We start from the raw sequence: 12,065 nt of genomic DNA, 5'->3' as shown, positions 1-12,065 counted from the left end.
CCTTTTATCTGCTTGAGAATGACATAACGAAGGGATTGCCCACACCTGTCCATGAAATAGCCTTGGAGCCAATTGTCCAATTACTTTTGGTCCCTTTAAAAACAGGGTGGCACATGTTAAGGAGCTGAAACTCCTAAACCCTTCATCCAATTTTAATGTGGATACCCAAAAATGAAAGCTGAAAGTCTGAACTTCAACTGCAACTGAATTGTTTTGTTTAAAATTCATTGTGGTAATGTCTAGAACCAAAATTAGAAAAATGTCTCTGTCCAAATATATATGGACCTAACTAGGTAGTGCGGGGATTGGGCGCTGGTGCACAAGAACGCTCTGATTTTATTTTCCATTATAGGCAACTCTTGAGGTCCACGTATAGGAGGGGTCTCACTGTGCTGCTTTTATGGCCGAGTCCTCCTTCTACTACAGCTGTCAGAGAGTTTAATGCCGGCTGGTGACAAGAGGATGAAAAATTGTCCGCTTTTAATCCAAAAAAGAAAAAAATTGGACGATTTTCAACTAATTTTAATCAGATTTTCATCCATGTGCCGTCGGTGTGTCCATTTTTTGAACGTGCGCGTGATGCTGTGTGCTATCCATTTTCATACAGCAACATTAAAAAATGTAAGTGATCAAACACAGTTTCCTAGGTTTATAATAGAAATGTATCCGTATAAATCGGATTCTACACGTATGTTCTGTGTGGGATCTGTTTTTGTTTTTTGTTTTTTCCACCCACCCATAGAGCAGAAGCTATTTTCAGGAAAGCTGGACTTGCTGAAAAAGAAGGAATCAACATTGCTGGATTAATCATCAACCATCTTAAATACGCAGACGATACCACATTGACGGCAGCGAGTGTAGATGGAATGAAGGACTTATTACAGAGAGTCAAGATGGAAAGCTCGAGCATGCGACTGCTACTCAACACAAAGAGGACAAAGATACTGACTACTGCCAGGTGTGACCAGGACACATCTGAGATAGACGGCGACAAACTGGAAGTTGTGAAGGACTTCAACCTGTTCGGATTGATGATCACTCAAGAGAATAGCCTTGGGAAAATCCAAAAAGAAGTCAATGGACAAGGTCTTCAAATCAAGGAACATTTTCATTTCTGTGGCAACACATGGATGCAAAACCTGGAAGATAAAGAGACGAAACAGAAGAAGAATTGACGCCTATGAAATGTGGTACTGTAGCAGTGTATTGTATGGAGGGCCATGGGGAGGGGGGTGCAGTGTATTGTATGGAGGGCCATGGGGAGGGGGGTGCAGTGTATTGTATGGAGGGCCATGGGGAGGGGGGTGCAGTGTATTGTATGGAGGGCCATGGGGAGGGGGGTGCAGTGTATTGTATGGAGGGCCATGGGGAGGGGGGTGCAGTGTATTGTATGGAGGGCCATGGGGAGGGGGGTGCAGTGTATTGTATGGAGGGCCATGGGGAGGGGGGTGCAGTGTATTGTATGGAGGGCCATGGGGAGGGGGGTGCAGTGTATTGTATGGAGGGCCATGGGGAGGGGGGTGCAGTGTATTGTATGGAGGGCCATGGGGAGGGGGGTGCAGTGTATTGTATGGAGGGCCATGGGGAGGGGGGTGCAGTGTATTGTATGGAGGGCCATGGGGAGGGGGGTGCAGTGTATTGTATGGAGGGCCATGGGGGGTGCAGTGTATTGTATGGAGGGCCATGGGGGGTGCAGTGTATTGTATGGAGGGCCATGGGGGGTGCAGTGTATTGTATGGAGGGCCATGGGGGGTGCAGTGTATTGTATGGAGGGCCATGGGGGGTGCAGTGTATTGTATGGAGGACCATGGGGGGGTGCAGTGTATTGTATGGAGGACCATGGGGGGGTGCAGTGTATTGTATGGAGGACCATGAGGGGGTGCAGTGTATTGTATGGAGGACCATGGGGGGTGCAGTGTATTGTATGGAGGACCATGGGGGGTGCAGTGTATTGTATGGAGGACCATGGGGGGTGCAGTGTATTGTATGGAGGACCATGGGGGGTACATAATACTATGTGGAAGGTTATGTGGATATTGTATATTACACTGGTATATACAGTATATTATACTGTATGAAGGTTTTTATGGGGTCCATTATGCTGTGTGGAGGGCCATTATACTACACGGAGGGCTGTGTGGGGGATACAATTGGGGGATCATACTGGGTTGGGGTCACCATACTTTGCCTTGGGAGTTGAGGTGGGGTACAGTAGTCATTATAGGGACTAATGTGGAAAACTTCACCATAGGGGTATCAACCAGTGTTTGGGGGGCACTTTTGGTGGCATCATACTTTATGGGGAGGAATCTAGGGCTTCAGCAGGAGGAAAATTACTATGTAAAGGCTTGAAAGTTGGGAGATATGCTCTTGTGTGACCCTGACACTTATTGGGGGAGGGGTTAAATGATTTCTATGTACACCCCTGCTCACATGGCTATATTGACTGAAAAATAGAAAAGTTATTGCTCTGGAAAGAAGAGGAGCAAAAAGTGAAAATGCAAAAATGGAAAATCCCAAGGTGGTGAAGGGGTTAAAGTTTTCCCCTTTTGCAGGCTCTTTGTTTCCTGCACATTCAATATCAATGTTGTCTGTGGTCAAAAATCAGCTGAGAGAACAGAAAAAGACAGATACAAGAGTAAGGCCGGCCACACACATTAGATGGCCGTCGGACGCAGAGGAACGATGCTTCGGCCGGCAGCCATCACAGCCAACTCTCCTGTACACAGGTGCACACCTGTGCTCTGCGCAAGAAAGCTGCCGGAACAGGCTGCCGTCTTATCTCATGGAGAACGATGGGATCGGCAGCCCGAAATCAGACATGGGCGATCGGCATCTCTCCCAATGATCAGTCAGTCTGCCTGCACCCCCATACACGAGACTGTTGGCTGAACCCCTCAATATCGGACTTCAGAAACGCTCCAGAATTAGCTCACTGATGGATTCTCAGTTGACCCATTCCGCAGCCAGCAATACAGGGCACAAAATAAGTAGAAAAGTTATTTTAGCCAAAAATACATGCATTTAAGTGAAGAAAAAAGTCCCCATTGGCTGACATCCCCTTTAAGGCTAAAGCTACCGTGGACTTTAGCCATGAAGCCAGTAGTGTGGAGAAAGATCTCTCTTTGTGCAGCAGCTACATTACATGTAATGCAGATCTTGGCGAAAAAACTAACATACAGTGGAAAAAAATGTGAGAAAGCTTCTGGAATACAGCGATAAGAATATAACCTGGAGCCGGAAAGCTGCGCAAACAGTGAGACTGAGGCGTCCAGGGCTGCACACACAGCTTTTATATTGCAGGGAATTACATGCGATGTCATCGCAGGCCCCGCCCACTGTCGTCTCCACCCAATCATTGCGCGTCCTCCCTCTAAACCTCATAGGTGACATTTCAACTCTTCTACAACCTCTCTTGACTAGGTTGGCAGCATGACCTTGTTCCTTCTGCGCACGCGCAACACATCGTCCTGGCGTCTGATTGGCTGAAGTAGTAATTTTGCTAGGTTAGGGTGTGATGCGGCTTGTCCTCTGCGTGGCGTGCAGTGCGCGTGAGTACTAAGAGGGGGGTCAGACATGGCGTCCAGGGGCCTGCGGATACTGGGGCATAACCTGAGCTCGGTGCTGCGGACACACAGGGCGCCGCTCCGGTAAGAAGGAAGACACATTGCCCGCTGTAGTCGCCTTACTAACGTGCTTATTCTCTCTCCGCTATGCTTGTAGTGTGCATGGAGGCATGCTGGGAATAGTAGTCCTCCAGGGTCAAGTCGCATGCACCTGTGCTGCTCACCTGATAAAGCTCCGAAGAACTATATTTATTGTTTTCTTATTAGTCTTACACAGGACTTAGGTATGCAGAAGAGAAAAGGGCAATGACAAGCTCAGCTCTGCTACATCTGCACCGTGTGTAGCGATGATGACCCATTTATTTGTAAAAGAAAAAAAACAGTTTCTATTTTTTTTTAATAGTAAAATGTTGTAGAACTTTCCACCCCCGTCCCTTGTAAACTGTGGCGTCATCACGATAGCGGCCTGTACTGGAGAAGCGGTGAGTTTCCAAATTACCAGCGCGTTTAGGATTTTAGCAGCAGTGACTGCAGGCAGGGCCGGTGTAACAGACCATAGTATTGCCCCCTCCGGAGCGTCCCCCCCCCGGGCCGTGCCCCCTCTGCTGCGTCCCCCCTCTGCTGCGTCCCCCCCCCCCCCCCCGGGCCATCCCCTCTCTGCCGTGCCCCCTCTGCTGCGTCCCCCCCCCGGGCCGTGCCCCCTCTGCTGCGTCCCCCCTCTGCTGCGTCCCCCCCCCCCCCCCCCGGGCCATCCCCTCTCTGCCGTGCCCCCTCTGCTGCGTCCCCCCCCCGGGCCGTGCCCCCTCTGCTGCGTCCCCCCTCTGCTGCTTCCCCCCGGGCCGTCCCCTCTCTGCCGTGCCCCCTCTGCTGCGTCCCCCCCCCCCCCCGGGCCGTGCCCCCTCTGCTGCGTCCCCCCCCCGGGCCGTGCCCCCTCGGCGTCCGTTTGATTATCCCGGGTGTATTATGGCATCGGAAATTTCGTAGCCCCTTATGCCAGACTATACCCCCTTGATATCAGCAGTGTTGAGTGAGATACACAAGAATTTCCTAATTCTGCCACATCGTATTGTGGGGGTTCAGGTTTGTCAGGTAAGTTATACTTCAACCAAAATAACTTCAGTCAGTACGAATATTAGCCCGTGGCCCCCGGCGCTGAGCTGCTACTTGCCATTGGCAGAGTCTACACTACCCGGCCTTCGGCATGCCGGAGGCTGTATAGTATAGGTTCGTGTGGCGGCTCACTGAGCTGCAGAGCCGCCTCCATTCATCAGATGACCCCTCGTCCTTGGACACTGCTGGTATCTGGTAATAGTTTGTGCTTGTACAGGGTTGCATCATCCCTCAGTTTTGGCCGTTTCCTCACTTTTCTGTGAGCTCCAAGGATACAAACATTTGTATAATATCCCAGTGTATTGCTTTATGGCCGGAGGCTCATGGACATCACTACGTCCTATTAAATTAAATATTTAAACCCAATAAAAAATGGAAAAGCTAGACCCATAATAAACTATGGCTACATTTTAAATACCTTATAAAACTGGGAAAACTTATTGACTCGAGTATAAGCCTGGTATGCATGGCTCCTCATCCCTGAGCCTTGCCTGCATGGCTCCCATGAGAAAAGCATGAAAAACCCCTATTTACCTTTCCTACGCTCCCTTGCAGTATCTTGTTAGAATTTTATAGGCTGAACTGGATGGACTAATGTCTTTTTTCGGCCTTACTATGTTACCATGTTACTATGTTCCAGTTGCCAGCAGCTCCTGTGGCCGAGTGATCATGTGTCCCTGCTCATTAACGGAATGAATATTCACTTCACTCCACACCTATGGGCGTGGAGAGGTGAATATTCATAACTCTTAAGTAGCGTGCACCCGTGGAAGCCGGCAGCTGAGGCTGACACTGTGTGCTCTATAAGAGAAATTTAATATTCACTGCCAGTACAGTGAATATTCATTTCTCTTTAGCAGCGGGCACAGGTTTTAGCTGCAACCGCTGGCTCCTGCTGACTGTGACCCGCTGCTCCCCTTCTCCCCCCTACCCCACCGTCTTCTGGGACAATGACTCGTGTATAAGCCGAGGGGGGGTGTTTTCAGCGCAAAAAAAGTGCTGAAAAACTCTGCTTATACTTGAGTATATACGGTAGCTAATTTCTGGCAGTACCAAAATAATACATACCGTATATACTCGTGTATAAGCTGTGAGTTTCAGCACATTTTTTGGGCTCCAAGTCCCCCTCTCAGCTTATACGTGAGTCATATACCGGGGGGGGGGAGCGGGGGTGTCAGAGACCATACTCTCCTCTCCTGGCACTTCTCTGCAGCCCCTGCGTCTCCCTCTGCTGTCTGCTTCCTGCATTCAGCGGTCACGTGGTACCGCTCATTAAACTCATGAATATGTGCATATTTAATGAGCGGTACCTCATGACCAGCTGAATGCAGGAAGCAGAGGGAGAAGCAGGGGCTGCCGCTGCAGAGAAGACCTTGCGCTGGGAGGGGTGAGTATGACGGGGCAGAGTGATATTCGCCTGTCCCAGTACCTTATTTTGACTTTTGCCACCACATATCTATACAGTGGGATGTGTTGCAACCTTCATTCGGGGGTATACTGTACACTGTGAATTGTTCCTGAATAATGGTGGGTGAACCTGAACGGTAAAATTCGGGATCTGTACTGCGTACCTAGTGTCAATGCACAGACCCTGAACATGGACTCCGTGTTACTGTTCGGTTTCGTCAGCCCAAACAAAGCTTGTTGAAATCCTGCAGCACAGCCAATCAACAAGCTTTTCCTGTGTGGGCACTTCCTGGCCCATCGCAGCTATGTCAAGTATTGGCATGGCTATGATTGGGAGCACTGTGTGAAAAATAAATAAATAATTAAATAAAATAAATAAAAAAAAAAGTGTGGTTCCCTCTATTTTTGATAATGAACAGCTGTCAGCTTTGTCTTGGCTGACTATCTAAAAATAGAGCGATCCCCACGCCATTTAAGAAAAATAAAATAAAAAAAAATGATTAAACTTTTAAAACACATCATGAGGCACCCCCCCCCATTTTTGATAACCAGCCAAGCAAAAACAGACAGCTGGGGTGACACTAATAGGCTGGGAAGTGCCATGAATATTGGCCCCCTTTCAGACTAATAACATAAGCTCTCAGCCGCCCCAGAAATGGCGCATCCATTAGATCCACTGATTCTGGTGTTTTGCCATGGTGCGGTGGCAAGTGAGTTAATTGTTGTGGGATTGATGTTCACTTTGTAATGTCAGCTGACCTCAAGCCCAGGGGTTACTAATGGGGAGGCGTCTATGAAACGCCTCCATTACTAACCCCGTTATCAAAAGCGTGAAAGACTAACATAGAAAAGTTATTTAATTGAACAAAACACTCCCTGACAAATGCCCTCATTTACGCATTTATTAACATAAAATTAAAAATAAGAAATCCAAGTAATCACCTGTCCTCAGATAATCCATAATAATGAGGTGCTGTGATGATCACCCCAACTGTCTGCTTTTCCTCAGCTGGTTGGTAAAAATAAGGGGGTCCCCCACGCCATTTTTTTAAATTTATTAGTTAAATACATGTACAATAAAATACGCACTGCATGAATGATTTCACTGACATGTCTTAAGGGGCCTTTACACATAGCGATATTGCTATAGCGTTGCCGATTTTGTGACGCAGCAGTGATATCGCTATGTGTGATATTTACCTCCGACTGGCTCCCCCGCTGTCTGTCGCTGATCGCGCAGCTCCATTTCTCATTGGGTGCTTCCTGCTGGAGCCGACGAGCGACACGTGGACGCGGGCGGGAGGACGTCAGAATCACCGCGTCTGAAAGGTAAGTAACGACCGCTACTGCGTCGCTACATCGCTGTGAGATCTGCCTGTTTGGCAGCTCACTAGCGACCATTTAGCGATGCACCAGCGATCCTGACCGGGTCGTATCGTTGTCGGGATCGCTGGTGCATCGCTAAATGTAAAGGGGCCTTTACTATGCACAAGCTCTGGCTGGAGAATAATCTAATCAGCATACACTTCCTCCTGCTGCTATCAGCAAGACCACTTGTATGTTGATGAGAGTAGTAGTCATCAGCTGATGCCACACTGGCTGTAACCTTTTCACAGCTGGTCACAACTGCTGGCTCATTTGAATGGGGTTTGGGAACACGTTTGGCTACCTACCATTCTGTTACTCAAACCTAACTTTTTTTTTTTTTTTTTTTATAAAGTTCCGACGGACCCGAACATCCACAGGTTTGCCCATCGCTATTCCTGACTTACACTTTGGGAATAAGACTATAGGAAAACATGCCCAGTTTTTGTAATGTATCTCAATTCCTCACCATTTTCTGGAACTCTGTTGCCAATAATTGGGAACATTACATACCTAAAATGTGTAAGCAGTGCTCTGAGCTGAACGGCTCATACTCCGGCCCCATACCTCCTATCTACATGTACTTTTGTATTGAGTGAGGCTGCACACTTGCAAGAAAGATGGTAAAATTGGCTTTATTGAGAACATAAGTGTTGAACAAAACAAAAACACAGAGTGACTGAAAACAAGCAGGAAAAAGGGAATTATATACAAATATATTGCTATATATGCATATACAGTCATGGCTGAAAGTGTTGGCGCCCTTGAAATTGTTCCAGAAAATGAAGTATTTCTCCCAGAAAATTATTACAGTCAAGGCAGCCAGTGCCAGAGGCAGCAAAACCTCCCCAAAACATCTTTGAACCTCCACCATCTTTCACTGTAGGTACTGTGTTCTCTTCTTTGTAGGCCTCTTTCCATTTTCAGTAAACAGTAGAATGCTGTGCTTTATCAAAAAGCTCTATCTTGGTCTCCTCTGTCCACAAGACTTTTTCAGAAGGATTTTGGCGTACTCAAGTATATTTTCTGGTCTCCTGCCATAGCGATTCATTTCATTCAAATGTTGACTGATAGTTTGCGATGAAACTGGTGCACCCTGAGCGTGTAGGACAGCCTGAATTTCTTTGGAACTTGATTGCTGCTTATCCAGCATCCGATCTATCCTGCGTTGCAACCTTTCATCAAATTTTCTCTGCCGTCCAGGGAGAATTAGCTACAGTGCAATGGGTTGTAGACTTCTTCTCCGTGTTGCACACCATGGACAAAAGAACATCAAGATCTCTGGAGATGGTCTTTTAATCTTCAGAATGTCAATATCATTCACAGCGCTGTGGGGTCGATATGCCAAGTTTTCAACTCTTCAATTTCCCTGACTCCGACTCCACATCACTGGTCACTACTGAGCATGTACATAAAGTGCAGTTCTCCAGTCCTCAGACAGTTCTCTTCTCCTCTCTCTGTTCTCCATGCTTAATGTGACACACACAGTACAAAGATTGAGTCAACTTCTTCCCTTTTTATCTGGTTTCAGCTGTGATTTTCATTTTGTCCACACCTGCTACTTGCCACAGGTGAATTTGAAAAAGCATTACATGCTTAAAGCAAAGCTGTTTACCCACAATTTCAGAAAGGCGCCAACAATTTTGTACGGCCTATTTTTAGGGTTTTGTTTGAAATGATGTCCAATTTGCCTATGCATATTTCGTATAAGAGCCTGATGAGGAATATGACTTGTCCTAAAGGCCTAAACACTTGTACCCAAAGGCCGGACAGCCCCTTTATCATAATGGTAGCAGAATTGTCAGTTTATTCACTCATTTCCAGGAGGATCACAGTGTAGAAACCTCATAACGCACCATTCAAATGTTGCAAAATAACTTCATGGTAAATGCAGGAATTTTTAGCAAAAATGGCCATTAACACTATAATGATTGGGTCTGTCAATAACCCAGATTCTGCCTTTTTGTACATTAGGACGTGTCCACAATTGATGTGCACAGCGGCTCAGCAGCCAAACAACCCGGAGGGCGAGGAGGAGAAGGGTAAAAAGAAAGGAGAGGAGAGCGCAGAACAGCTGAGCGCAGAGAAGGCAAAGCTGGAAGATCAAGTGAATGAGGTTACGGTGAGTGAGAAAAGAACAGATCTGCTGAATCCTGGTCCAGCCGCCATGTCAGTAGTCTGTTTCCACCAGATCCGAGCCATGCAAACCTCCAGCTACCTGCATGATGTTGAATCTCCGCCACCTCTTCTGATTCGTAGGCTCTGCGTGATATTATGGACGCTCCTACTAATCAGAAGAGGCTCCAGGGATGCCGGCAGGTAGGAGAAAGTTCAGAGCTCTGGTCAATTTTGATCATCTCCATCAGCAACCTGTGGCTTTTTTGGCTCTTTTGAAACTACATCTCACAGCAGGCCCTGACAGGGGAGTACAATAGGTTTCTGACCCCTGTGTGTATTTTCTGTCTCTAGCGCCACTTATAGCTGAATTTTTGTAATGTCAAACGAGCCATGACTTGGTGTAGGTATCCTTGAGATCATCTGAGATTTCCGAGGCGGTGGGTACAGCGATGAGCGATCACTGTTTGCATCCAAGCCTAAATAGTCCCTTTCGAGGCCGGCAGCATGGCTGACATGGGAACTTTTCCTTTTACCCTGGGGTGAAGTTTCCTAATAATTGTCTTTCTTTCTCCAGGATAAATACAAGCGGGCCTTAGCAGATACAGAGAACCTGAGGCAAAGAAGCCAAAAAATGTTGGAAGATGCAAAATTGTACGGTGAGTAGCTAGCATCGTCTGTCACCAACATAACTGGCCTTCGCTTTGTTCCCACGCTGACATTTATGCTACATCCTGTAAATATAATGGAGACTGATTTATTTTTTTTAAGTATTTTTATTTCCTTTTACCTGAAGGAATACAAGGATTCTGCAAGGATTTACTGGAAGTGGCTGACATCTTGGAGAAAGCGACTCAGAGCGTCCCCAAGGAAGAAATCAAGGATGAAAACCCTCATCTGAAGAACCTCTACGAAGGGTTGGTGATGACTGAAGTCCAGATGCAAAAAGTGTTTAAGAAGCACGGAGTAGTCAAGCTCAATCCAGTGGGTGCAAAGTTTGATCCGTACGAGCACGAAGCCTTATTCCACAGCCCGGTGGAGGGCAAGGAGCCTGGCACAGTAGCCTTAGTCACTAAAGTGGGCTACAAGCTGCATGAACGTACATTGAGGCCGGCCCTAGTAGGAGTTGTGAAAGGAACATAAGTCGGTTTTTAATATCCACGTTGTACCGTCCGTCGCTAAGCAGAGGAGTATTTTATTAGATCATTCCACCAATCCCGTTTTAGGAATATTAATGCCCCATCAAATTAGGCAGGAAAAGGTTAATTTCCCAGGAGAAAAACTGATGAGTATCATATACCAAAGGCAAGAACTGGGCTCTGCCAGCGGCGACTTTTACTGAGACTTTCATTCCAATACTGTGCTCCTATCGGACAGCGGATGATCCTGACGGACTGAATGTTGCATATAATTATGATAATGTCTGGTCGGTATGCTGCAGGGTTACCACCTATTGGTTCTCCTGCAGTGCGTGTTTCTGGGATATATTACCCTGAATAAATATTTTTCACAATATGATTTATTAGCGCTATGATCAAGATGCTTACTCTGCCGTTCTCTTCTCTAAAGACCAATATCTACATCATTACGGGTGCAGACAGAGGGCCATATTTCTCGTGCAAGGATTGCAGTGCACGGCCCGGCCCCCTCTCCTGACCTTGGTATGACTTATTTCTATGCAGCTGTCACACTTGGGACAGGAGGGCCGACGGTGAGTCAGAGGATTGCGAAGTGATCTTCACATGAGAAATACGGCCGTCTGTCTGCTCCCTTAATGTTAAAATTCTGTTCTGAGAAATTTCCTAATCTTTAGTGATGAGATCCATGCACAGAGGTAGTTAAAGGCATAATAGACACATTCACGGCTTTTTTTTTTTTTTTTTTTTTTTTTATACACGTAAAGAGTGTGCCGGGTCTAGAGTGACCAGTTTTTGCTCTCATTTTATTCCTGCTGCTCCTCAGTCTTCTGTTTTTTAAGGGGCGTGGCTCACGGTGTACTAATGCAGAGCAGCCTAAAGACACGCCCCTGAGGATCCTGTGAGCCACGTCCTTTGTTCTAAAAAAAATAAAAACAACAAAATGAACACTAAAAAGGGTTGTCCTTATTCAGTCGCCCAACTGACCGTGCATTTCTTCTTCAGCCGCCCCCCAGTTCATCAGGATGCCCATGTGCAGGGTGGCCACACTGTCCAGCAGGGTCATGGCTGCGCCGCTGTCAGTGCCCATGTTTCGGGTGTCTGCGTCTCCTCAGCCGCCGTGCAGTGTGTGGAGCTCCGCCTGCGCTCTCTATGTGGTGCGACTGCTGCAGTGCAATAACTCTGTATCCGGCCAGCTCTGTGCGAGAAATGATGTGTAACTGTGCCTCTCCACCGGCAACGCTGCGGCTACATGTGCGCCGCACTGCCTGCTACAAGCTGCGTGCGGCTGTCCGTGTACAACAGCGCCACCTGCCGCCCATGTCTTCGAAGTATTGTTTTTTTATTTACCATGTTCACTATATGG

At 47.2% G+C, this 12,065-nt stretch overlaps 1 protein-coding gene and 1 long non-coding RNA gene across 3 annotated transcripts; one reads left to right on the top strand and one right to left on the bottom strand.

The window, feature by feature from the left end:
- Positions 1 to 73: 73 nt before the first annotated feature.
- LOC141088457 (uncharacterized) lies at positions 74 to 1,173 on the bottom strand. The gene is made up of 2 exons (XR_012231956.1): positions 950 to 1,173; positions 74 to 774 (listed from the first exon to the last, which is right to left on the bottom strand). It is a non-coding gene; the product is annotated as an uncharacterized lncRNA (long non-coding RNA).
- A 2,257-nt stretch (positions 1,174 to 3,430) lies between these two features.
- GRPEL1 (GrpE like 1, mitochondrial) lies at positions 3,431 to 11,081 on the top strand. 2 transcript variants are annotated; one of them, XM_073574534.1, is made up of 4 exons: positions 3,431 to 3,650; positions 9,423 to 9,570; positions 10,141 to 10,222; positions 10,360 to 11,081. In XM_073574534.1, exons 1-4 carry the CDS (start codon positions 3,577 to 3,579, stop codon positions 10,704 to 10,706), a joined length of 651 nt encoding a protein of 216 aa, XP_073430635.1. In that variant the 5' UTR covers positions 3,431 to 3,576; the 3' UTR covers positions 10,707 to 11,081. The 2 variants fall into 2 exon arrangements, with proteins under 2 accessions (XP_073430635.1, XP_073430636.1); XM_073574535.1 differs by having other exon boundaries at positions 3,432 to 3,551.
- Positions 11,082 to 12,065: the final 984 nt, after the last annotated feature.

The sequence above is a fragment of the Dendrobates tinctorius genome, unplaced genomic scaffold (assembly GCF_039654945.1).
Source record: "Dendrobates tinctorius isolate UK_male_01 unplaced genomic scaffold, ASM3965494v1 ptg000039l, whole genome shotgun sequence".
Classification (NCBI taxonomy): Eukaryota; Metazoa; Chordata; class Amphibia; order Anura; family Dendrobatidae; genus Dendrobates; species Dendrobates tinctorius.
Note: the sequence above shows the minus strand (reverse complement) of the source record. Positions and strands in the feature narration are given on the sequence as shown.

Coding starts and splice junctions, on each gene's coding strand:
- GRPEL1 (XM_073574534.1), top strand. CDS start 3,577: ATGGCGTCCAGGGGCCTGCGGATACTGGGGCATAACCTGAGCTCGGTG. Junction 3,651..9,422: donor ACACACAGGGCGCCGCTCCG/GTAAGAAGGAAG, acceptor TTTGTACATTAG/GACGTGTCCACAATTGATGT. Junction 10,223..10,359: donor GGAAGATGCAAAATTGTACG/GTGAGTAGCTAG, acceptor TTTTACCTGAAG/GAATACAAGGATTCTGCAAG.